The following is a 25,238-nucleotide window of genomic DNA, read 5'->3' on the forward strand; positions in this document are numbered from 1 at the left end:
CAGAAGGTCTCTCAAATAACAAATCCAATAAAACATAATTTGACCATTTGTATTGTACACAAGTCTTGTAAACATTTGCATATTAACAATAGAACAAATAAAAAATGTGTGTGTGTGTGTGTGTGTGTGTGTGTGTGTGTGTGTGTGTGTGTGTGTGTGTGTGTGTGTGTGTGTGTGTGTGTGTGTGAGATGTATGAAAAGTCTGTAATTGTAACAGAAAAATGCGTAAATGAGTGAATTGAGCTGTTTATTCCAATTTTTGTATAGAAATACAATTGTTTTGGAATCAGTTATTGGATATTTGTGTTTTGTCAATTAGGTGTAATTTGATCTTGTTATCTACTAGCCTGACATGCACATTACAGTGTATTTAGTCCTAATGGATTTGTATAAATGGGAATTGTTTTTAATACTTTTGCAAACATGGCCATCATTTAGTGGCATAATTAATGGGGCTCTTATCAATGATGCTTACTCTTGTTTATTGGTAAAAAAAGTTTTTGGATTTTTTTTCAGGTGCAGCAAGGAAGCCCCTCCTCCATCAGTTCAGTAAACACAGACCACTCCCACACCTCCATCTCCCACAAGCCAACCTCAATACACACTCAGCACCGAGCTTCACAGGTAACACGCAGTACCAAAAGCACCCGCAACACACAGACGCTTTCACTTTCTCACACTTAACTCCCACCTTCGGTCACTGTTTTCTCAGTCTGAGCTGACTATGGAGAAGTTAGCGGCACTGGAGAGCAGTAAAAGTTCAGATTTGGAGAAGAAAGAAGGACGTATCGACGACCTGCTCAGGGTATGACTTCAATGTAGCCTATTGTCTAAAAGTTTATGGTGATTGTTTCTCATTGTTTTGTTTTTGAGTATCAATTCATCATGTAAGCATGTTTAACTCATTTTTAGGAGTAATGACAAGACGAAATTGCATCATATATGAGCAATTCCAGGCAAATGTCAAACACCAAAAAAGTGAAACTACTCAAACGTCTCTGTCAATGTTTTCAAACAATTTTATTTGATTTCCAAAAGTCACACAAGTGCCAATTTTACATCTGTCACATCCATAACTGAGCTTTTGTCATTTATGCAAAATATTAAATAAAATCAATCATTTTTGTTCTATAGCGAGTCAATTGGAATTTTGGATTTTGCACCAGGTGCAGAAAGCGCTGTGCTATGAAACCCATTCATTTGAATGCACAATGCAAAGGCCGTTTTGTGGCTGTATGGACCAAATATTTGGTTCTGTGGATATTCAGTTCATGGACCCATATATTAATCAACGCATGATCCACACGCTCATCGGAAAAGTGAAGTCCGCTCAAATAACGTGCTATCAGAATGTTTCTAAATATACAATTTCTCATATACAAATATACTATGCCTTTTCTGTGCATCCCTACTTTTATTACTTTCCGTTTGTTTTACTGAATAAAAATGGTTATTTATGATTTAATAAATTCTGCAAAGTTAAAATAAGAGACATAATTTATGTAATATAAAAACGCATTTAAAAAAAAAAGGTTTTTGTTGCTTGTTTAAAATTAGCTGAAACAACACAGTTCATGATTTATTATTATTATTATTATTGTTATTAATATTAATTTTATTTATTGACAATTTATATGTATTTGTTTAGTCTGCTTAAATTTCCACCAAAAAAATGAGTTACCTTAGTAATATTGTGTAGGGACTACATGAATAATACATTTTCATTTGCAAATCTAACTAGGTAGTGGATTTGTAGTTCCCAGCATGCTTTGCGTGGATTTGCAGTGCAATCATAATTGGTATAAGTAAAGAGGACTTTATAGAGTTTAATCTTCAATTTGTTTTTGGAGATTTAGAAGAGTGTCTGTTATCACTGTATTAAACATGTTTGATCCTTCACTCAATGAGCAAAAATGTGTCATAAATTATATTGAGTTACACTGACCTACATTCAAAGCCATTAATGACACTTCGAAAGGATTCAGGATTCAGAGTGCTTTGCAGAAGAATACGGTGTTAATGTGGGTTTGTGTACTTTAGGTGAACTGTGACTTGCGCAGACAGATCGATGAGCAGCAGAAGATGCTGGAGCGATGTAAAGAACGCCTCAATAAATGTGTGACCATGAGTAAGAAACTGCTTATTGAAAAGGTAAACGGATTTTGCTTAATAGTGTTCTTTATGTATGTTGCATTCTTTAAATAACATTGCAGTGCATTTTTTAAATATCCAATTAAAGCAGTGCATTTTGTGTCTATAGGGCTATGTCTTCAGTAATTAGTGCATTGTGTGTGTATGTATATCAGTCCAAACAGGAGAAAATTGCTTGCAGAGAAAAGAGCATGCAGGACCGGCTACGTCTTGGCCATTTCACCACTGTACGACACGGAGCCTCATTTACAGAGCAGTGGACAGATGGCTACGCATTTCAGAATCTAGTCAAGTACGTGAGTTGCACATGCTCATGCTTTAGAGGCTAGTCAAATGTTGCATGCATGCACACTGGACAAACATTAGCCATGAAAGCCTTATTCAGGAATGTTCTGGTATGATGGTGAATCAATGCACTGCATTCAGAATGTTACAGAGTGTTAACATGCACACTGACTTTTCTTTTTTTTTTTTTTTTTTTTTTAATGAAGTCAGTTTTAAAATGCTATAAAAAAAATAGACTCTAATGCTGAGGTTTAGATTACTGGCGGGATGTTTTTTAGTCTTTTATGCTCAAGTTTTCTTTTTACTTGTGTGAAAGAAACATGTGAGGCAAATAACACCAGGGTGTCCGCAGAATCTTAAGTATTAATGTCTTAAATTTCAAAAACAAAAATTTAGACCTTAAAGTCTTAAATTCACTGGAATATGGTGTTGTAGGTCTTAAATCGTATGAAACGGGTTCTAATTTTCCTTTGTCCATGTAAAATACCTGATCGGTACAACCTACAATCCACCTAAGAGTATATAAATAGAGTTTGCTTGTTTTGACATTATTTAAAACATGTGGCTGAGAAATAAGTAGATTTGGGACAAGTAAAAAATGTTTTCCCCTTGCCATTACAAAAAAATCGTTAGCGTTTAGTCCTGTATAAGTCTAAAATTTAATTCATAATGGTTTTAAAAAGGTCTTAAATTTGATTTGGTGAAACCTGCAGAAACACTAAAACACACATTCTTGCCTGTAAGGGGTGGTTCACAGTAGTTGTGGGCAATATACGAAATTTTCAGATCGCCATATCGTCCCCCTGTGAGATCGCCGATACACGATACCATCACATGGGGCCACAGAAGTATTACGTTTACTTATTTGCTCATTTATTAAACCACTTCTAAATGGATTTAACAACCATTTGGCTGATTATTATTATTATTATTATTATTATTATTATTATTATTAATTTTGTTTTTGTTTTTTCTCATATTTTCAAGCCGCTCTGAAGCATTGCATCTTGCGTTTTTAGAAGCAAACTGAAGTATTTACACATTGGTGTTTAATTTACTTTGCATAATTTGCATTTAGTGTGAATTGGGCATTAAATCATTGTATAGATACTTTAAAATTTTTCTATGAATAAAAAATGAACATGGTGGTAAAGTGCTAACAAACAGCTGAAAACTCTGTCCCTTTAAGATCAGGTAAAGCAATGTATTCCTTTAAAAAAGGCTGAAACCACGCAAACAGTGTACTGGATTGCCTAAGGATTTTCAGTTTTTGTCCAGAGTTTAGTCCTGAATTACCTAAGGACTTAAGTAATAACTGAGTTTTACTGTACACTTCAATCTAGTAATATTTGTTCCTCTGAAAAGCCTGGAGGCATGCAGTCGGAGGGCTGTATACAAACTCTGAAATCTGTGATGATGAGATTAGTTTCAAATATAGCTGGATATCGATTCCCTTGTCCTGATTGGATTCACACATTCATTTTTGTATCAATTCAATTTTCTATCAATTCAATTTTCTATTTGATTCTTGATGTAATTTAATTAATGTAAATTTAAAACGGATGCTGTCTATTTTAATACTGAACTAAAAACATAACATCTGTTTACAAATTGTAATTAAATAAAAGTAAAGTAAGACCCACAGACTTGTGGAAGAGTCACGGTTCCACACTACTGTATGGTTTAATGGTTTATGGTACAGTGGCATGGTTTGCAATTTAAAAAATGTCATTTATAACGGAAATCTGTGGGGCAAAAACAGCCACGAACATAACGAAAGGGTAGTGAATTTGCCCTGAGTGTATTGTTGAATTTTTCCTACATTTTTGATAAACATCCCAACAGCACACAATGGTTAATAAAACACAAATTATGAACGTATCATTTCTTGAAAAATGTCATATGTATTTGGGTTTCATTACCCAAATTTTCATCATTGAATTAAGTATTTTACATGGTAAATAGAGACTTGAGGCATGTTTACTTCACCTTAGATATTTGACTTGATGCCCAAGTATGTGAGGTTAAATTAAAAAAAAGAAGCTGACTGGCAGAAAAAAAAATGCAGTTTCACTTTCTGAATGAGCATATAGAGGAGAAGTACAAGTACTTTGCTTACCCCGGTGCACAAAGGGCTGCAAACTGTGATTTCCTGACACCTGCTTGATAAGAATAGACATGTCTCAAACAGCTATTGAGAGATTTATCTTCTCTGTGGTGTTTATCATACAACATCAACAGCAATACAAAGACTAAAGAGCTGCTTCTAGATTCTTCCACTTAGTGGCGTGAACCTACCCTGGTCTCATGGTTCCATTCAGTTACGATTATCATGCCTTCGGTTCAATTCGAAATCTTGGTGCATTGACAATGCTTTCCATACACAATTTTATGTTTTACATCACAGCACAACAACTCTTGTATAAAAATGTATGAATATATTTATATATTATTTGTAATACAATCTTGTCCTTCAGTATAAACAGTCAGTTATATGAACTGTACCTTTAAAAACAAAGTACATGCACAGAACAACATGAGCATGTATAGCATATAAACAAATGTAAATATCCCGCTTGCTTTCTGAGTGTTGATGAACGAGTTCTTCCACCCCTTAGATTTGGTCACGCGATCAATAGAAAGGCCTGTAATTGGCTCTAATGCTCTGGTGCTGTTCTCCGATGATAAACGGCAGCGGAGGAGAAAACTCACTCTGCAGACACATACTCGTGTCTGTATCCAGAAGTATCGTTGTAACAGCCGAGAGGAGAGGAAACGTTACCTTATGCCAGCAGATCGAAGGTCCACAGTGAGAGGGAGAAAAAGAGAAATGGAGTTTACTTTCATTTTCTTCATAACAGTGAAACAGGACTTCTGCAGTAACTTCAGTGTCAGTGAAAGACGGTGCACAATTCACTGCATGTGGAATTGCTGGAAAGTTTCTGCGTTTTTAAGTAGTTGGAGTGCTTTAATTGCTCGCACTCGCCTGCCTCGCCATAGTAAGCAATGTAAATATAATACATATGAGCAATACAGCAATAGTACATATGAGATAAATGACGTCAGTACGCAATAACTGGTTATCTGTTATTGAGCCGATAACGAATTGTTTGCGTCTGCATCGTGGTGCACTGAAGAAACAATTCATTTTGACAGCCGTACTTCCACTGCTTTTTTTCTTTTACTTAGTCACTTTTTGAGTGCCAGCAACTCATGTGTTTGTTTGTAAAATCAAATCTTATAAGTTGGCTGGCCTTATTGTGTGTGTGTGTGTGTGTTGCTTTTTATTGAGCAGATTAAATCATTCCTACATTAAAGTAGAATTTTTGGCATGCTATTTAAAACAGCAGTTTAATTAAAACACAATTGTAAAACCTAAATTTCCATAGACTGAATATTATGTGAACAAGCATCAATCCCTATTGCTATACTGAAAGTATTGCCATGTTGACAGACCGACTAAATGATGCGGATGTGTAGAACTTTGAGTGATGATTCCTTTAATCGATATGTAAAGAAATGTATAGTCACAGCAAATGTATTCCGTGTGTGTAAAGACAACAGGAGAGAGTCAACGGGCAGAGGGAGGACATAGAGAGACAGAGAAAACTGCTAATGAAAAAGAAACCACCCAGCGCCAGTCAGACTCCTCCTCCAAACCTAGAACCCAACAAACGCAAAAGCAAGAGCAACGGCGCAGAGAATGAAATGTGAGTTCCCATTCTTCTGTTATGCTAGATTCCAAATTCATCGCCATCAGATTTTGTTCTAATATGTTTACATCCTGACAGGTTGTCTTTAGCAGAGTACCACGAGCAAGAAGAAATTTTCAAGCTGAGACTTGGGCACCTGAAGAAGGTATTCACATCACTTTCCTGTTACATGTGATTTTTAAATTCTTTTAGTGTGTTTAGAGTGTTTTGGTGCTGTGTGTATGAAAGGAGGAAGCCGAGATCCAGGTGGAGCTGGAGCGGTTGGAGCGTGTGCGTAATCTTCACATCCGCGAGCTCAAGAGAATCCACAACGAAGATAACTCCCAGTATGTGATTTTTCTTTTTTGTAATTCAGTTTTTATTTCCAATGAAAATATTCAATTTTTACAATCAGATAGAAAAATACTTTCAACAGCTATTACACTATATATGTCCCCCATTTCCCCACCTCGTTATCTGCACATCAGGAAACACAGAATACCTGTAGTTTAGACCAAGCTATTAGATAAATTACATTAAATTTGATATTCATACTGTCATATAAGGGTCAAGTGTCCAAGATTTCTTTGACGTTGCCTATATAGATTTTTCACAGTCAGAATGTCCAGTTTAGCATGATTGATTCGTGCTGATGACAGTTGCAGATGCAGTATTTCCAATAGTGAATGCAACCAGTGCTTAAAGATCAGCACGAGGGGGTTTCTACCTTTGTAGCAGTTGAAGCAGCTAACCAAAATTTATGGACCTTTGCATTTAAGGGAAATTGAGAGTTATCATTCAATAATAACAATCAGGATCTTTGGGGGAACAGATTTTTGTAACTTTTAAATAAAATGTCCAGGACAGAATCCCAAAGTTTTTGCACCTCCAGACATTCCCACGTCATGTATAAAAAGGTATCTGGACGCTGTGGTTCAGAGAACTTACAATAAGGATGTGGAGATAAACCCATGATATTTCATATACGTGTAGTTAAATATGCCCTGTGAATTGTTTTAAAGTGAATAAACTGGTGATTAGGGTTTGTGGAAGCGTGCAGTGTATACCACACAGTTTCCCAATCGTTAGCTGTATTGGGCAGAGACCGATCAGATAGCCATAGTCTTTCTTTTGAGAAAGTATGTATATTAATTTTAGAAAGACAGCAGTAGAGATAGTAGACAGCTCCTTTTCTTGGGACATTATATATCCATTTCAAAATCGTATGGGTATGAAGATCCATACCCCATGGCCAGTATGTGATTTTCAAAGTTTAGTTCTATACTTGTGCCTGTAAGAATGATTTTGGATGATTTCAGAGTCACTGTGGTGGATGTCTTGTTAAGTCTCTATCGTCCTTCCAACTCTTAGGTTTAAAGACCATCCGACGCTAAACGACCGTTACCTTCTCTTGCATCTGCTTGGAAGAGGAGGCTTCAGTGAGGTCTACAAGGTAGTAACATTTCTGATGCAACAATGTTTTATTGAAAGTAGGGATGTCTCAATCAGGTTTTTTTGGAGTCATTTGATTTTGAGTATCTGCCGATCCCGAAACCCGATCTGATACTTCTATAATACATAAAAAGAATAAAGAAGAGCAAAGAAACAGATGCAGGATGTTCCTTATTTTTTATTTAATTCACCTTATTTTAACATTCAACAACATTGATAACAAACAGAGCACTTCTGTGAGGTAGCTTGAATAATCAAGTAATGAATAACATAAATTCTTCACTTTTGGACTTTAGTGCAACAGTAAATATTGAAAAAATCTAATATAAAAACAAATAGCATCTCAACTTAAAATACCCGGCAGCCAATCCTAAGTTTACATATCTCACAGTTTGCTATGGCAATATTATCGTCATCAACTTTATAATACCTCCAGACCACAGACATACTCGCGCCTTCCGCTTTAAGCAAGTCTAACTTTGTGCCACTGCACAAACACGTATATATTATATATACACGTATATATTCGAGTCCTGATTGGGAGGTAATGTCAGATTCCAATAGAGTCTGAAACTGTGTGATCGGGCCCGATTTCCAATCACGTGATCGGATCTGGACATTCCTAATTGAAAGTGAAAAAAAGTTCATATTTACTGACCTTCAGGTAGTTCCAAACTTGAATGACTTGTTGTTGTTGTTGTTGTTGTTGTTGTTGATCTGTTGAACACACAATATATTTTGAAGATTGCTGGTAATCAATCTAGTTTATGGCACCAATAGACATTCATTGTATGTTTTGTTTTTTTCCCTACTGTTAAAGATTTTTGGATACAAAGTAAACATCTCACATGTTTGGAACCACTTGAAAATAAGTAAATTTTTGGGTCAGCGGTTCCTTCAAGGAAGGACCTGTAAAATCATTTGTTTTGGAAACCATAACAATACATGATAATATTAACTTCTGTGTGGAATAAGATAACTATTACTAAAAAAATCAACAACATCTGGTCGTAATCATTAACTTGGGGTGCTTTCACACCTGTAGATTGATTATTTTGTTCCAAAACAGGGATTAAAAGTGTTAAAAGGTTGCTTTTTGTTCTTGGTGCAGTTTGCTTTCACACAGCAAAGTTTCTAAACTGAGCAATGCGAGGAGAGTTTACTCGCGCATGACTTGTTTTAATAATTTTGGTTAAGTTCCATGGTTTATTTTTTAGTCACACAGATTTCGCTCAGCTGTCATATGTTGTTATTTTAATTTAGACATTTAATAACTTTTGTTTTTATTAATAATTATGACCTTAAACATGACAATTAACTGAGTAACTGAGACTGCAGTCAGATCAAAAGAACGAAACAGACCAAATACAAAATTTTATAAGAATAAAATGTGGAAAAATACCGGATGTTATTTTCGGTCAATTTTCCTAATGGATAAAACAGCACTTGTTGATTGTTAAGCATGCTTTTACTTTCGAATTTGGCATGATATGCACATTTACCGGTAGGTCATGCATGTAGCCATTAGGGCTGCTCGGTTATGGGAAAAATCATAATCACGATTATTTTGGTCATAATTGTAATCACGATTATTCAAAACGATTATCAATTGAAGTCAAAATTATTTACCCTCTTGTGAATTATTTTTTTTTTATATAGGGCTGTTCCATAAAACACCTATCTATATCTATATCTATATCTATATCTATATCTATATATATATATATATATATATATATATATATATATATATATATATATATATATATATATATATATATATATATATATATATATAATATTTTCTATAAGGTTTTTTATGGAACAGCCCTGCTTTAGGTGCGATAGTGGAAACGCAGCTATTGTGCCCAGGGGCCTCTTAATTCGGGCCTGGTTGGTATGACGGATTTGGGAAACACCAAATCAATGAATTATGTTTGTAACGACACAACTTGTGACCTTAGTTGGCTAACAAGGGTTTTCGGAATCACACCACAGAAGTGCTTTTGCAGACCAGTACTGTGTTCTCATTTCACTTCAGATACTGCAAATTCAGGAATCTCCCCATGCTGCATCATTGGTAAAATAATTATCCCAAATGTGTTAAATAAGTTCAGCTGGAGACAGAAATGCTGATGTCTTTTTGTTCAGATGTTGCCATAGTCCCTCGTAATATCTGCGCTCCACTGATAATGCCTTTTTATAGTCCCGGTGTGCGCGCTTAACTAGAGTTGGTCTACTCAAAGTTGATTGATGTAACTCGGATCAGCTATTCTCAAACCGAAAACTGAGTTTTTAATCTCTCTTTAATCAACTCAGAGTTCAAGTTTAAACTCTGAGTTGGTTGAACATCCGTACTGAAATAGACCCCAGGTGATCTCGGACCGATTGTTTAGTCGTGGATCCAAGCATGATTGTGGTGTTCACATATGACCAAACGAACGTAGCTAAGGAGGCAAATGTGCCATGTTCTGAAATGAACATCTAGGTGTGAAAGCACTCTTAAAGTAATAAGCACCAAAGAGCTGTGGATTACAGTACATTTCTATCAAAGTGACATTGTTGGGCACAAATATAACTTTTAATCCCTATACACAAGTACGTTTCAACATTGTTAGTTTGTGTACTTAAAATGTACTTTGGGCTTAAGTATTGTTAACCAACTAGTCAACATTTCAATTCTCAATTTTTAATTCTCCCTGTTCTTTTCTCTTCCTTCAGGCCTTTGACTTGACTGAACAGAGATATGTGGCTGTGAAGATTCACCAGCTTAATAAGAACTGGAGAGACGAGAAGAAGGAAAACTACCACAAGTGAGTTCTGTTCTTGTGCCCTAAAACCCGCTGCATCTTTGAGTTCATCACTGCAACTTTTAATTCTGCATCTTTTAGTTCAAAGCTAGTCTGCCACTCTCAAACTCGGTTATAAAGCTGCACATAGAATACTTAAAGGGCCATGAAACCCCCCTCTTTCGGTTCAAGTATACCTTAGAAATGGAGAGCTGCAAGCAGAGGGAGGCAGAGCAGCGGAAAAAGAGGGGAGTGAACAACTGTTGTCAGTTGGCTCACAAAATGAGACACAAACCAAGAGGAGACCCATGAGTTTATAGCCCTGCTACATTTGTTATTCTTAATTTCATACACACAACCACAATTTGTCATGTCATTATAAAGATTATCATGTCAGTGTTTCCTCAAGGATTTTTTCCAGCTGTGGTGGCAGAGTCTGTTGGGCCGTTTACACAGATCTACCAACTACCTGTGGCATTATTTCATTGACAAATGTCGTGAGTGCAGTATTATGAGTCTAAATCGCATTCATGTAATACGAGCTTGTAAATCTCTGTGCTTGAGCGTCAATTCCATCTGTTCGTGCACAAAACTTGCGCGCCCTCAAATACACACAGATTTTCTTGTGCGCTCTCAAATAAAGGCTGCTGAAGTGCGATTTAGTGCGTTTATATAACAAGTATGTCTCCAACATTTATTAGATTTGCTATTTAATATTTGTGAATGTTTCCAATAGACCTACAGAGCAGCATTAATGCATCCTGAAGTAAAGTGAAACGGTTATAAACTCCAGCAAGATAGTCATCGTATGCAGAACCACAGACCTTTATCTTTAAATAAAATATAATTACGGAAACTGTGTTCATCATAACTGAAAGCTACGTCGTGTTTGCAGGCTTGTCAGTCAGTCAGTCAGTCAGCACATCACCTTAAAGAGTTAAATAAATAATCCACAGCAGTACTACGATTATAGAAAAGTTTGCGCTGTTATAATTCACTTGCCTTTTAACACGTTTTGGTGCGACTATTACACGCTATTTTTAAAAAAAATGACTGAATGTTTTGAATGAGAAGCTAAAATGTAGCCGTGGCAGGATGAATTTTGGTGTGGCGCCCTGCCACGGAGGAATGAATGTAGAAGAAACCATGTCATATTTATATAAACACTATAAATAGCAGTTCAGTAGGTCTCTTGCCCTATCTAGTTCAACCATTAACTTTGCTGGTAATCTGGAGAATTTTAAAAATAGGCTAACACAGCAGCACGGATATAGGCGATGTGTCTGAATGGTAACAAACTCCACTGATAAAAGACAAAGTCTGACATTCTCCAATTCTCGTACAGCTCTCCCGACAAAAATACTTGCTGCAAACCAGCAGCTTTGCTATATCAGCTTGCACAGCATCGCGGGTAATGCAACAAACTCCGTGGATCATGGAAACAAACACATGCAACATTTTATGAAAGGCTAAGTACTGCATGCTGTGCGCGGACGTGGCCTTACCCATTGGGTCTGCCTTCGGAAAGCATGTGCTCTCATGAATAATTAAGAAGCACCATCTTCTCATAGGATAAGAAACCGACATTTCATCACTAGCAGATTTGCGCTATGTCAAAGATTTTGATCCAGCCCCAAAAGTTATTTTAAACCTAAAATATGGAATTAGCTGACAAAAGCTCAAAATTATCCATATTTATTTGCAATTAAAGCTAACAGGTGCTAACGCTGTCTTAACTGATGCTCAACACAGACAAATTTGTTAAAATCTCAAAGTCCTTGAGTGTTGTACTTCACTTTAAAGGTTTAAGACAGTTTCAAAAATGTTCCCTTGAGCTATTTGTACAACAGCCATAAATGCACAGTCTGGAATTACATATTGCAATTAATGCATATTGGGATTGTCTGTTTCTCTTTAAATGAAAGTGAAATATTTATATATTGTGCACCTTCTCTTTGATTGGTGTGAATTGTTTTTTTGTTTTTTTGTGGTATAAATCCTGATTTGTTCCTCATTTTTGATGTATGATATCTTTTGGATTTTAGGGTCAAATATGACCATACTTGCATTTTATATTGATCTGATCACTGATCTGGTTTAAACTGAATTAAAAAAGATAAGAGTTTCAAATGAGATTTTTTTTTTTTGTGACCACCTATGTTTTCCCATAGTATTTCCTTGCTTCAGATATGATCCTTTTATTTTATTCAAGCCTACTTGAAGACTTTTGACAATGTTACTAAAATGTTTCTTGACATGTTTTTAGGCATGCCTGTCGAGAATATAGAATCCATAAGGAGCTGGACCATCCCAGAATAGTCAAACTCTATGACTACTTTTCCCTGGATACTGACTCGTGAGTGAACTTGCCCTCGTCTTATTAAAAAGTGTACAATTTATACTTTCCCATTTCAAGACCCTTGTTTTGACCAAATTTTTTTTTTCACTTTGTAATGTTCACTGATGAGAAAGTTGTTCTAATGCTTTGTAGATTCTGCACTGTTCTGGAGTACTGCGAGGGAAACGATCTTGATTTCTACCTGAAGCAGCACAAGCTAATGTCGGAAAAAGAGGCCCGGTCCATCATAATGCAGGTCGTCAATGCCCTCAAGTACCTAAATGAAATCCGCCCGCCAATCATCCATTACGACCTCAAACCAGGTCAGACACCAGTTGATCCACGTCCCAATAAACTCTTTTGTACAGTGCCGAGCATGGCAGCCAGCACCATTTTGTGATCTTTGGGATTAATCTGTTTGGTTTTGTTTTATCTAGGTAACATCCTACTGGTGAATGGTACAGCATGTGGAGAGATCAAAATCACAGACTTTGGGCTGTCAAAAATCATGGATGATGACAACTATGGGGTGGATGGAATGGAGTTGACGTCACAAGGGGCAGGGACATACTGGTCAGTTCTCTGCCATGAAACATCTTGAATTTGATCAAATGATGTGAAATTAAACAAAATAAAATCACAAACTCGATGAATCAAAAGTTGCAATCAGGGTGTCTGCCGTGTCCTAAAATTTGACATATTCAAAAATTTAATTTTAGGCCTTAAAGTCTTAAATTCGCTGCATTATTCGCTGAAATATTGTCAACCTCACCAACAATACATCTCAATAAAACGTTTAGCAAAACTGTTTATGACTAATATTCTAACAGTTTTATAGAGGTTTTTTATGTTGAAAAAATGAGCATGTATACAGCTAGGGTCTGCTTTATTTGACACTATTTAAAATGTGTGGCTAAAATTTTATTTATTGCAATTTGTTTCTTGATGGGGTAAGTACATTTATTTATTTATTTATTTTTGTCGTAAGAAATCCTTCGCATTTAGCCCTATATAAGTCTGAAATTAAGACTTTTTAAGACCATCAAGAAATTTAATTTGACTTTAAACCCTGTGCAATTGTCATGCACATCTTGTCAGTGAAGCACAGTTGTGTGATCAGTATTAAATCTCCTACAAAGATCCAGAGGGCACTCTGACACAGAAGCTCCAATCACCCACAAGGAAGAAACCCAGGAAATCCCCATAGCGTTGCGTTATAAAGATTTAAATTATAAAGAAGCATTATTTGAAGATTGAACTTATTTTGATGATTCAGCGTGATGCATTTATTTCAAACACAGGTTTTTACAGTTTGGAGTAAAAACCTGTTATGTGGTATTTTCACATGTAGCATTTACTACAGTCATAGTTGACTGAGAAGCTATGCAAGCAGCTGTCTTTTTTTTTATATAGTTTTTAGTAAGGTCCTGCCACATGCAGTATTTGTAACTAGCTTTATTAACCAAGAAGTTTTTCAAATTATTATATGGAATTGTATTTGGCATTTTAACTGTCTAAGATGTTTTATTCAATCGTGTCTGCTTTGATTCTGTCAAACTAATTTTATTCAGTTTATTCTTTTGAAGCTATTTTTAACACTGTTAACCCAAATGCAGTCTCAGTTAAAGCTTAATATAGTTTATATTTGTAGTCTACTTTTTCTCGTCATGAAAATGGCTATAGAACCTGCAGGGCGTTAAGCTTAAATAATTATCACTCAATAATTGTCATTTTCATCTGATTAAATCCTTTTTGATTTTGATCTCAATTAGGCATGGGCCAGTATAAGATTCTGATGGTATGATATACTTGGATAAATATCACGGTATTGTAAATACTGCTCCAAAATAAGTTATTTTAAAATGTCTGGGTAAAAAAAACAGCAACTTTTTTCCCTATTAAACACAATTGACTTTATTTTAAGAAACTTGTGAATTATTTTGGACCAGTTGGTTTTTGATGTAAAGATTCCTTTTCTTCTAAAGATACTGTAGCCCTAAAAAAAGTAAATAAAATAGTTGTGAAAAAACGTGGGAAAAAAAACCTTCACACATACCTTAGGAACGATATAACAGAAAACTTTGGTGGTTTTAAAAAATTTTACTTTACCAAATCGCTGTAAACCTTGAAACCGGTTAGTGTCCATGCCTAATCTCAGTTGTGCCTAGATTTATTAGTGAACAAACTCTGTGAAGTTAGTGCATTTACAACACATTCACCTTAATGTCCTTACATGCTCGCATCCAAGACCTCAGAGTTTATCATGGTGGCATGAATGAAATGTTGCCAAATGAAAGTGAAACTGCAGTTAAAGAAAAAAAAAAAAAAACAGTGGAACCCTGAAATGACATAAAACTTTGTGACTTCCCACCCTACATTCTCTCTTCATATAGCCATATATCCCAATTACTAGGCCCACACGGAATCTGCACACGCAGAATTCCGCAGATTTTCTGCAGATTTTTAGCCCATCATTAATTCTGTTTATTTACTTGAGTAAATGTGTGTAAATCTATATTTATTCAGTTTTTAAATTAATTACAGTAATATTATTGACTAATATGAAAGTTCATCTGATTTATGTACAATGCAGTTTGTACAGTCATATTTTCTGTCTTTTAGTAGAGATATATGAGAGACTTGCTTTGTTTACCAAATAAAGTGAATCTAATTGGATTTGCATTTTAAACCTCAAATAAAAGTTAAAAAGATTTTATTTTTATATATTAAGGTTTTAGTTATGATACTCCCAAAATAATTCCGCAGAAATCCGCAGATTTTTACCAAAATTCTCAGCAGAACTAGCAAAAAACATCCGAAGATTCCTTCTGGCACTACCAATTACATAACCATTATACGTTGTGATAAAGCCTGGTTCATTGGATCGTATTGCTTTCTCTCGACTATCGCATCCGCATCAGAGTTTTCAATCAAGCCGAGACAACCTCATTCAGGCGATATCGGATCAATTGTTTTGGCGCAGATCAGAGTGCGATTGCTGGATTCACATATGCCAAACAAACCGCGCCAGCTTCTGAAACGCGCATATAGATGTGAAAGCACCCTTAGATTAAGATAAATAATTTGTTTACTGATGTCCATGTAAATGTAATTACTGTAAATTTCACATTCACATGAGCTTTATAAAAAAAAAAAAAAGTATTTTATTGCTGGTGGTCTAAAAGCTCAAAGTATAGAATTTGAGCTAAAATGCAATCTCATGCCTTTTTGTCCGTTGTATAACATTTTTGTGTGTGTATGTACACCAGGTATCTTCCTCCAGAGTGCTTTGTAGTTGGAAAAGAGCCACCGAAGATCTCTAACAAAGTGGATGTTTGGTCGGTTGGAGTCATCTTTTACCAGTGCCTCTATGGAAAGAAGGTAAAAAATATCAGCTTTTTTTCTATTACTGTCTGTGTAATCATTGTCCAATTGTTTCAGTGTTACCAAGAGACGTCCTATTGTTATTGTGAAACTGTTCATTTGCATTCATTCGCTTCTCTTCTTATTTTTCATCGTGTCTTCACCACACAGCCGTTTGGCCATAATCAGTCCCAGCAGGACATCCTTCAGGAGAACACTATTCTCAAAGCCACAGAGGTGCAGTTTCCTCCCAAACCAGGAGTCTCGCCTGAGGCTAAGGTACTTCCCTTTTTGCTTTTTTTTTCTGTGATGTGTTCCCAGAGCCAAGAGGTTCAGTCACAGGGCTGTGGAAGTATCTGTGTCACCAAATAAGTATTGCACCATCATTGTCTCCATTGTGCTACGTTTTTATTTATTGACTTTTTTAATTTACAGTTAAGTTTTAAATCCTCTTTAGTTAATTTTAAATGCATAAATGCTTTATGCCAGTAAGTATAACATATTTGGGTTTTGCAGTGACCCAAGTCTGCAAACACAGGTTCGTAACAGCTGCAATAGCATTAATCTCTCCTGATATTTCAGTTACAAATGCAAAATAATTAAAGAAAGCATATTTCAGTCCTCTGTGAATTTTAATTTTGTCATTAAGCTGTCAAAAACTACCTGATTTTACTTTAAGTATTAGGGTTGCAGCTAGTTTTATTAACCAAGAAGTTTTTCAAATTATTATATGGAATGTAAACATTTTTTTTCTCTTTTTTTTTTTTATTTAATTGTTATAAAAACAATATGCAAAAGGTGCGTTTTGCTCACTGTTGGCCTTCTGCCTGCAGTTGCTCTATTTGTCCTACGTTAACCGTTTTAGCTGGAAACTTTATAAACACCAAATGCTGTGCATCCTTTATGGCTCGTTTCCATTGAGTGGTACGGTACGGTTCGGTACGTTACGCTTTTATGGACGTTTCCACTTTCAAAAGGTACCAAAAAGTGAACCGTACCACTTTTTGCACTTTTCTAGCACGACAAAAGGGTACGAAAAGGTGGAGCTAGACGTGCAGCTGAACGCTGTTGGTCTGTAAGGGTCACCTTTATCAGGCTTGCATTTCCACTGCTAAAATGGTACCAAACTCCTTTGTTTTATCGCGCTTCACTCTCACATTTGTCCATTTCTGAAAGGATCGGATGTCAGAAGCACTCCAATAATTACGAGCAAGTTAATATCATCAGCTCAGGAAGTTCATCATTTCAAATATAGATGCGCGGCGAGCACACACAAGAAAGCGAAATCACTTGCGCTTTAGACGGCCTTGTAAACAACTACGATACACAGGGTAAATTCTGTTTATCAAGACGACTACATGGTTTGTTTGAGCTCAGGTCGACCATGGCTTGTTATTATATGCATGTATTATAACGGTGTAATGTCTTTTGGTACATTTTGACAATGGAAACGTCCATAAAAGCGTACCGTACCGAACTGTACTGTACCACTCATTGGAGACAGGCCTTTAGTGGCACAGAAAAGGTTGTAAGATTCTATCATTTAAGGTGGTTTTGTGTTGCTAGGAGATAATAAAGATGACTAGTTGCTAAGCCGCATTGGCTAATATTTACTCATGTGTCGAACCATAATGTTTATTGTCTGCCTCCTTTGTTGTTTAATTATTTTGCTTATTCCTCAATCGATGACAAATTCTCTTTTGAAAAAAAGGGCATATTTTGGTAAAATTGTGGCTGTATATTATGTGGGCACATTGAGAATTTAACAACCAAAACGACAGTAGGAACCCATGTGTGCACAGGTATACAATCCTTTTTAAAGCTAGAAATTTGATCAGTTCTTGTGCCTAAATGGTTTAAATTTGCTTAATTTTAAAGTCAAAGTTTAAATTTTAATTTCAAACTTCACTATTAGGTTTTCAAATGATATTGTGCAGCTCTAATTTAATTTTAATTGTTGGGTTGTCACGATATGGTCACGTCGATTAGCTGGTTTGTCTATAAGCTGACATACGAGCAATCCGCTGATCGCGGCTTTAAAATGTTCCAATGTTCCTGTATTTGTGGTTACTGTCTGTAAACAGCGGTGAGTTCAGTGAACTGATGACCTTCACGGCCAATCACAGTCTTTTCAGTTCAGTACGTGAACACAACGGCAAATCAGCTCTGTTTAAGAATGTGCTCCACAGCGCTCAAATGTTCACGGGAAATGGATGTTTTTAAAATTTCAGTACCGATAAGTATCGAATTCCAGTATCATGACAACCCTACCATATTGTTTAAAAACCATAACATGTTTAAAACCTTATTCAACCCAAGCTACTTCCATACATCAGATGCTTTTCTACCTGAACGCACCATAATAAAAAACACCTTCTTCTGTGTCCACCTCAGGCCTTCATTCGCAGGTGTTTGGTGTACCGTAAGGAGGATCGTATTGATGTTCACCAGCTGGCCAGTGACCCCTACCTCCTCCCGCACATACGGAAGTCCGTAGCGGCCACCGGTAACTCCAGCATGGCCGTGGCCTCCACCTCCAACTCCTCCAACAGCAGCGCCTCAAACTGAGAGCCCCGCCCATTCTCGCTTGTTCTGATTGGAGCAGAGCGTGTGGGGTGTCTTTGCCCCGCCCCTCTCTGCAGTGCACCGGAAGGGGGTCGAACCCCTTACCTGCCAACTGAGGGAGCAGGAGGAACTGGGTAAGAGAGGGATGGAGATAAGACGCATCCCCCTCCACCCTTCTTCCTCTCCCAGGCATCTGGAGGGTTTTTATTTTCTTTTATTTCTCATTCTCGGATGGAAGGGGACTGAAGGTGCCCCGCATCGAGTGAGCCCGAGGGATTCAATATAAGGCTGTATCATCTGTGAGAAGGACCGAACTGCAGCAGCTCAGACTGAAGGAAGAGACTGGTATATGCTCTGCACCCCACACATGCACACACACACACACATTTATAACAAGTCCAGCTTGATTTTTCTTACAGTAATGGGACGAGTCCATTTATACTAATGTGCATTTAAGTGTACAATATTCCTAAAGAATCTTTAGATGACACCAAGCCCATCCCGGTTAACCTTCCTTGCTCGCTCTTATTATTTTCGCCTCTGGAATGGATCTATGAACTTTTGGAAGCAATACTGTCAATGGGGTTCCTTTCAACGATAGTTTTAAACCCTAGTTTTAAATGCCTTTCTGAACTGCCATCAGATCATTTAATAAATGCAGCAGGACCTGTAGGTTAGCTGATCTTCAGTGCTGGGATTCAGATGTTTTCTCTGGAGCCCCAAATGTTTGTCTGTTTATGTCCTGCTCACTTCCGCCCCTGTTTAATGACCAAAGCTGAGCTCCACCAATAGGTGGTGCTGTTTGACTTGAGTGTTTCTTTTTCTCTCTTTCTTTCTTTTTTTTTTTTTTTTTTTTTTTGGTGTCATTAAAATGTTTTTTGTTTTTTAGCAAGCGTATTCTTTTTAGATTTAGTGACACTAACCGATGCCCCTTCCTTAGCCCAAGTATGTTCTTGTTTCTCATTATGTCTTTGGACAGAATCTAATGCTGAAAAATGAGATGAGATTTTATTTTTCATCGAATTTAAAAGTGTTGTGCCTCACCTAGAAACACCGACACCAATGCGTTCAGAAATCACACACAGTCATATATGTTTAGGTCTGGTGATACGGCTGATTTGCTTGTTTTACTGTTTGTGGGGAAGGAAAGAACTCTCTCTAGGGGGCGGAGATAGTGCAGGGGTACAGGGCAGAATGCGGAGCGACCATTAAATGCTATTGGTTATTAATATATTGTGTTGTCTGCCTTATTTGTCATTTTATATGATTTTATTTTTCACCTTATCTAGAAATGCTTTAAAGGTCCCATGAAATTAAAATATTTTTTTTAGATGTCAGTATCAGTATCGCTAGTTTTTACAGGATGTCCGCTTGGTCCGTGCTTTAAAAGTATTACAAGTTGATAAATCAATTATGAGAAATTAAAAAGGTATTAAAAAGTCTTAATCATGTTTTTATGAGGTCTTAAATTTTGTTCAAGCTTTGTCTAAAGTGTTTGACTTCAAAAAAGCATAAATATATTTATATTTCTTCTAATAATAACATGCTCGATCCAGGTTTGGGCTGGGTGCTTCTGGCCAAGCTCCTCCATTAGGGTGATGTCGCGTAATTTGCGACAGATGTGTACACATGTAGCGAAACCATAGAGCGAAATAGATGGCAAAATGGGAAAATGTAAGTTTGCGTACTCCTTGTTGGAAAGATAAGTTTAAACAGTGACTGAAGCATGTCGCTGAAAATAACCTAATTTATTCTTTTAAGCTTTGTTTCTTCCAAGCTTATCTGAGTTAAATAGAGCTCAACCATGCAACAGATTTATTTAACTGCAACTGTTTATAAACAACTGTTTATTAAGTTAAGGATCTGATACTGATTAGAACTTGGAAGTGATGATGAGGTCTTAAATATTCTGCGAAGGTCTTTAAAAAGTCTTAAAGTATTGAAATTACCTTTTAGGATTTCTGCATGTATCTGTTTTAGGATATCAATAAGCTAGTATGCTCCACAACAGTGACAAAATTCGCTTTAAGAAAGATATAGATTGTAGTTTGTCACTTCCGTCTATTTGGAGCAACGATTTTTTTCATGTCACCTCAAACTACAGTTTCTCGTCAAATCATAACTATTCAAATGCTCTCTAGTATCTGATATGCCCCGCCCCCTTCAAGACGCTTCATTTGCTTCTCATTTGATGCACTTGAGCTTGATTGCTCTCACTATTGGCTGTTTTTTTTTTAAAGGGAGGAGCTACACTGTCCCACACTCTCTGTTTCAGTTATCATTACATTGAGTAAAAATGCATATTTCAAAGCACTTCAGGGGACCTTTAATTGAGCGGTGGTGTAAAAATTGATTTAACAATTTAAAATTCAATTCAATAAATTACTGAGAAATTTTAATTTGGAAGTGTTTAAAATAAAATAAAGTTAGGATGCTATAAGGGGTTAGTTAAATAAAATGAAAATGAAAGTTACAAAAGTCAGGAATGAGAACATCAAGTTAGCGTCTCACCTCAGGACGTGATTGTTTTCTATTTATGCTCCTCACCAAAGATGGATTTACAAAGGGTTCTTACACATTTTTTGAAGTCAAATTTAAGCACTTTTCAGGCACTTTCTAGATACATTTCCAATCTTATTTTAGCACTTTTTAAATATGGCTATTTACATGTTTTCATACATATACATAGTATTCGGTTGTCATTTACTGTCTTAAATGTCACTCACATTTTACACATAAAAATGACAGGCAGATCATGCTATAGGCAGATGCACAAACTCCAGAGTTTTCATTTTATGTAAAAATATTTATATATATTTTAATTTAAATCGTGAAACTGTCAACTAAGTGACATGATTATGAAAGCGCCACAATTACATTTTCAACCACTTTACCCAAAGTCTTGAAAACATTAGATCACAATTCAAGGATTTACCCTGTAAGAGCCCTGTACAGTACCTGACAAAAGTCTTGTCGTCGATCCCAGTTGTAAGAGCAACAAATAACAACTTGACTTCTAGATGATCATTTGGAAAAGTGGCAGAAGGTAGATTCTTTTTCCGATGAATAATCTGTTGAACTGCATACCAAACATCACAAATACTGGAGGAGACCTATTGGAACCCGCATGGACCCAAGATTCTCATAGAAATCAGTCAAATTTGGTGAAGGAAAAATCATGGTTTGGGGTTACATTCAGTATGGTGGCGAAAGATCTGCAGTGTGGATGAAAACATCAACAGCTTGAGGTACCAAGACGTGTCCTGCCCATTACATTACAAACCACAGGAGAGGGCAAAATCTTCAGCAGGATGGCGCTCCTTCTCATACTTCAACCTCCACATCAAAGCTCCTGAAAGCAAAGAAGGTCAAGGTGCTCCATGATTGGCCAGCCCAGTCACCAGACGTTATTGAGCATGTCTGGGGTAAGATGGAGGAGGCATTGAAGATGCATCAAAAGAATCTTGATGAACTCTGGGAGTCCTGCAAGAATGCTTTCTTTGCCATTCCAGATTACTTTATTTATAGTCGATGTATGGATGCAGTCCTCCAAGCTCATGGGATTCAGACACAATATGAATTCTTTCTCCACTGCACCATTACTTTATATTCTATACTGTACATTATTTTTTGTCTTCGCAAAGTCAGACCTTACTGTCCTAATTAAATAATTAAAAATCAAGGCATGATCATGTTTTATTTTGGTAAAATAAGTGTAATCTAGAGACCTTTGCCTTTCTTATAAGCCACTTCTGATAGCAAATGATCAACTAGAAGTCAACTTATTATTTGTTGTTCCTAAAACATGGAAAGGAGACGAGAGTTTTGTCAGGTAGTGTATTACAATGTCCACCGCACTAGTGCAGTTATTCAGCAAAGGTCATGCATTTGAAGTCATACTGAATGTGAAAGCCTTTGGAATCATGTAGGAGAGTAGAGGCAAGATTAAGAGTGGTGCATTTATACGTTTATGGAGCAAGGCCCTGAGTTGTGAAATCACAGAAACCCTATAATTCTCTGTTCAATCGGAAACAGATAGTTCAGATTGGTGCAGGATGAATCATTGACCGATTCAGTCTGAAGCTCAGCCAAACGCATTTGGAGCACTTAACCCTGTTCAACAGCTGCTCGCCTTCATGGCCAAAATCAATTGCAGAGATTACAGTTATTCTGAGCAGTCTCTGAAATCCTTCAAAGATATTAATAATATGCTTGAAGGCAAAATTATTAGCCCTCCTCATTCATTCATTCATTCATTTTCTTTTTGCCTTGGTCTCTTATTAATCTGGGGTCACCACAGCGGAATGAACCGCCAACTTATCCAGCAAATGTTTTACGCAGCGGATGCCCTTCCAGCTGCAACCAATCACTGGAAAACATCCATACACACTCATTCACACACATCACTACGGCCAATTTAGCTTATTCAATTCACCTATATCACGTTTTTGGACATGTGGGGGATATCGGAGCACCCGGAGAAAACCCACGCAAACACGGAGAGAACATACAGACTCCACACAGAAACGTAAACTTTGTTTAAAAAAAAAAAAAAAAAAGAATCCTTTTATGGCTGACTTTGAGTCTCTTTGACTTGCCATTTGGGGATTGCATTTTGGAGAATCTCTTTGGCAAGCAGCAGCTCAAACCTGTAGATGATTGCTTTACCAAACCAGGCCTGAGTTTAGCTATTCCAGCCCAGCTTCTCCACCCACCTATGTACTCTGGCTGGGTGATTCCATGCACAATGCATTACTGAACCTGTCCTGGATTGCCAAACCGTACAAGAAGTGTCGAAACCGGCCACAGCTTGAATTCTCCTGTCACGTCTCGGGTAGTCTCACTAAGCTTGACCAACATTGTTGTTCATGCTGGTAGTAAGAAAGAAACCAAAATGTTATTAGCACATTAGTTGATTTAATGAAAAGTGTTCTTTTAACGTCCCTGTTAGAATCTCTTTCCAATGCTTTTCTAAATGTACAGCACAGAAGAAAACAATCTAATTGTAGAGGTTTAATAACTAATATTTGAATTGGTTAGATTGCATGATTTATTTTAAAGCACTAGAGAAGCGTTTACACTTGGAAAAAATGTGTAAATATTGTGTAAACTATTTTTGAAACATTAACACAATTTTTTTTTATTATTTAAATTTTTTAATTAAAAAAACAATAATGTAGGTAATCTAAAGCCTTGATCACCTTGACAAAGTTTAAACTGAATTTGTTAATGTTTGACAAAGTAATGTATTAAATTTAGTTATTTGTTTTGTAATCAAATGGTTCTAAGATATGACAGAATAACTTTAGTAAAAATCGTTGTTTAAAAAATGTATGATAGTCTTTATTTTCATTTGATAAGTTATAATAATATAGTAATAATAACATTTTAAAACAATATATATAAAAAACTAATAATAATAATTATATATATATATATATATATATATATATATATATATATATATATATATATATATATATATATATATATATATATATATATATATATATATATTTAATTTTTTTATTTTATTTTTTTTATTTTACCTCTTCATCTTTAACCCATTTAAATAAACACATTCATATACAATAGTCAACATTTGAAGTGAATCACAAATATTTTACAAAATTTTCTTGGGAACAGAGAATGTTGTTCAAAAGTTTTAAGACAATTCTGATGATCCACTTCAAATGTTGACTACTTTATGATCAGATATTAGAAAGTATTAGTTGCAGAAAGCAATAAAAAGGGAATATAATATGGTTTATATTACTTTGACCTCTTGAGGCCATAAGAACTTCCACTGAACATTTGTCTTGACATTTGTTGGCCATTTGAGTTGTGGGCCATACAGATTATAGGTCTACTCTATTGGTCGAGAGGTATTTTTGCATATACAAATTTATTTGGATCAGTAAATAGCAAAACGATGATTGCTTTTTTGATTTTGTCAGAGAATCCCCGCTGAAAAAAAACAACTAGAAACGATAAAAAATCTATTGGTGTCTGCTACAAATACCAAACCATTATAACCCGCACATTTTAATGGATTCCACCAGGATTTTGCTGGATTTAATGCTACCACATATGCCAGCAATAGAAGAAAAGTCATTATCCAAGGCTGTAAAATATCTGTAAATTAGCAGTTTTCTGTATTTTCTCATGTTTTGTTCGTTTTTCGTGTTTATTTATGCTTTCGAATTGCATTATGGGACTTTCTCTTTCCTCTAAAAACTTCGAAAAAAAATCTTTGAAAAGGTAACTTTTATTAACAGTTTTCATAGTTTGAAGTGATAGTATCTGTACTGATGTTGTGAATTAACCTTGCAAAACCTGGTAATACACTTTATATTGTTTTATTTTATAGATGTATATATATTTTAATAAAATATATTGTTTCTAACAACCAATGTTTTGACTAATAAATGTCAAAACAATTAATATTAAAATGCAAAGTTGAATCTTTAACATCTAAATTAACAGAGCAGCCAGCAAGGTCACGTAACACAGTTTATAACTATATTTATATATATATATATATATATATATATATATATATATATATATATATATATATATATATATATATATATATATATA

General features: G+C 35.8%; 1 protein-coding gene across 2 annotated transcripts in view; it reads left to right on the forward strand.

The window, feature by feature from the left end:
- The window catches only part of tlk2 (tousled-like kinase 2), a 31,544-nt gene extending 11,678 nt beyond the window's left edge, over positions 1-19,866 (forward strand). The window contains exons 7-21 of one of the 2 annotated variants that reach the window (XM_056453308.1): positions 517-624; positions 713-805; positions 2,041-2,151; positions 2,307-2,443; positions 5,994-6,146; positions 6,228-6,294; positions 6,381-6,475; positions 7,500-7,581; positions 10,302-10,393; positions 12,636-12,725; positions 12,861-13,030; positions 13,145-13,280; positions 15,977-16,088; positions 16,242-16,349; positions 18,465-19,866. In XM_056453308.1, the coding sequence (XP_056309283.1) occupies positions 517-624; positions 713-805; positions 2,041-2,151; positions 2,307-2,443; positions 5,994-6,146; positions 6,228-6,294; positions 6,381-6,475; positions 7,500-7,581; positions 10,302-10,393; positions 12,636-12,725; positions 12,861-13,030; positions 13,145-13,280; positions 15,977-16,088; positions 16,242-16,349; positions 18,465-18,638 (1,728 nt within the window). In that variant the 3' untranslated portion in view covers positions 18,639-19,866. Of the gene's footprint in view, positions 1-516; positions 625-712; positions 806-2,040; positions 2,152-2,306; positions 2,444-5,993; positions 6,147-6,227; positions 6,295-6,377; positions 6,476-7,499; positions 7,582-10,301; positions 10,394-12,635; positions 12,726-12,860; positions 13,031-13,144; positions 13,281-15,976; positions 16,089-16,241; positions 16,350-18,464 lie in introns of both variants that reach the window. The other variant, XM_056453307.1, reaches the window with a different exon arrangement.
- The last annotated feature ends 5,372 nt before the right edge of the window (positions 19,867-25,238 follow it).

Source organism: Danio aesculapii, chromosome 3 (assembly GCF_903798145.1).
Source record: "Danio aesculapii chromosome 3, fDanAes4.1, whole genome shotgun sequence".
NCBI classification, from domain to species: Eukaryota; Metazoa; Chordata; class Actinopteri; order Cypriniformes; family Danionidae; genus Danio; species Danio aesculapii.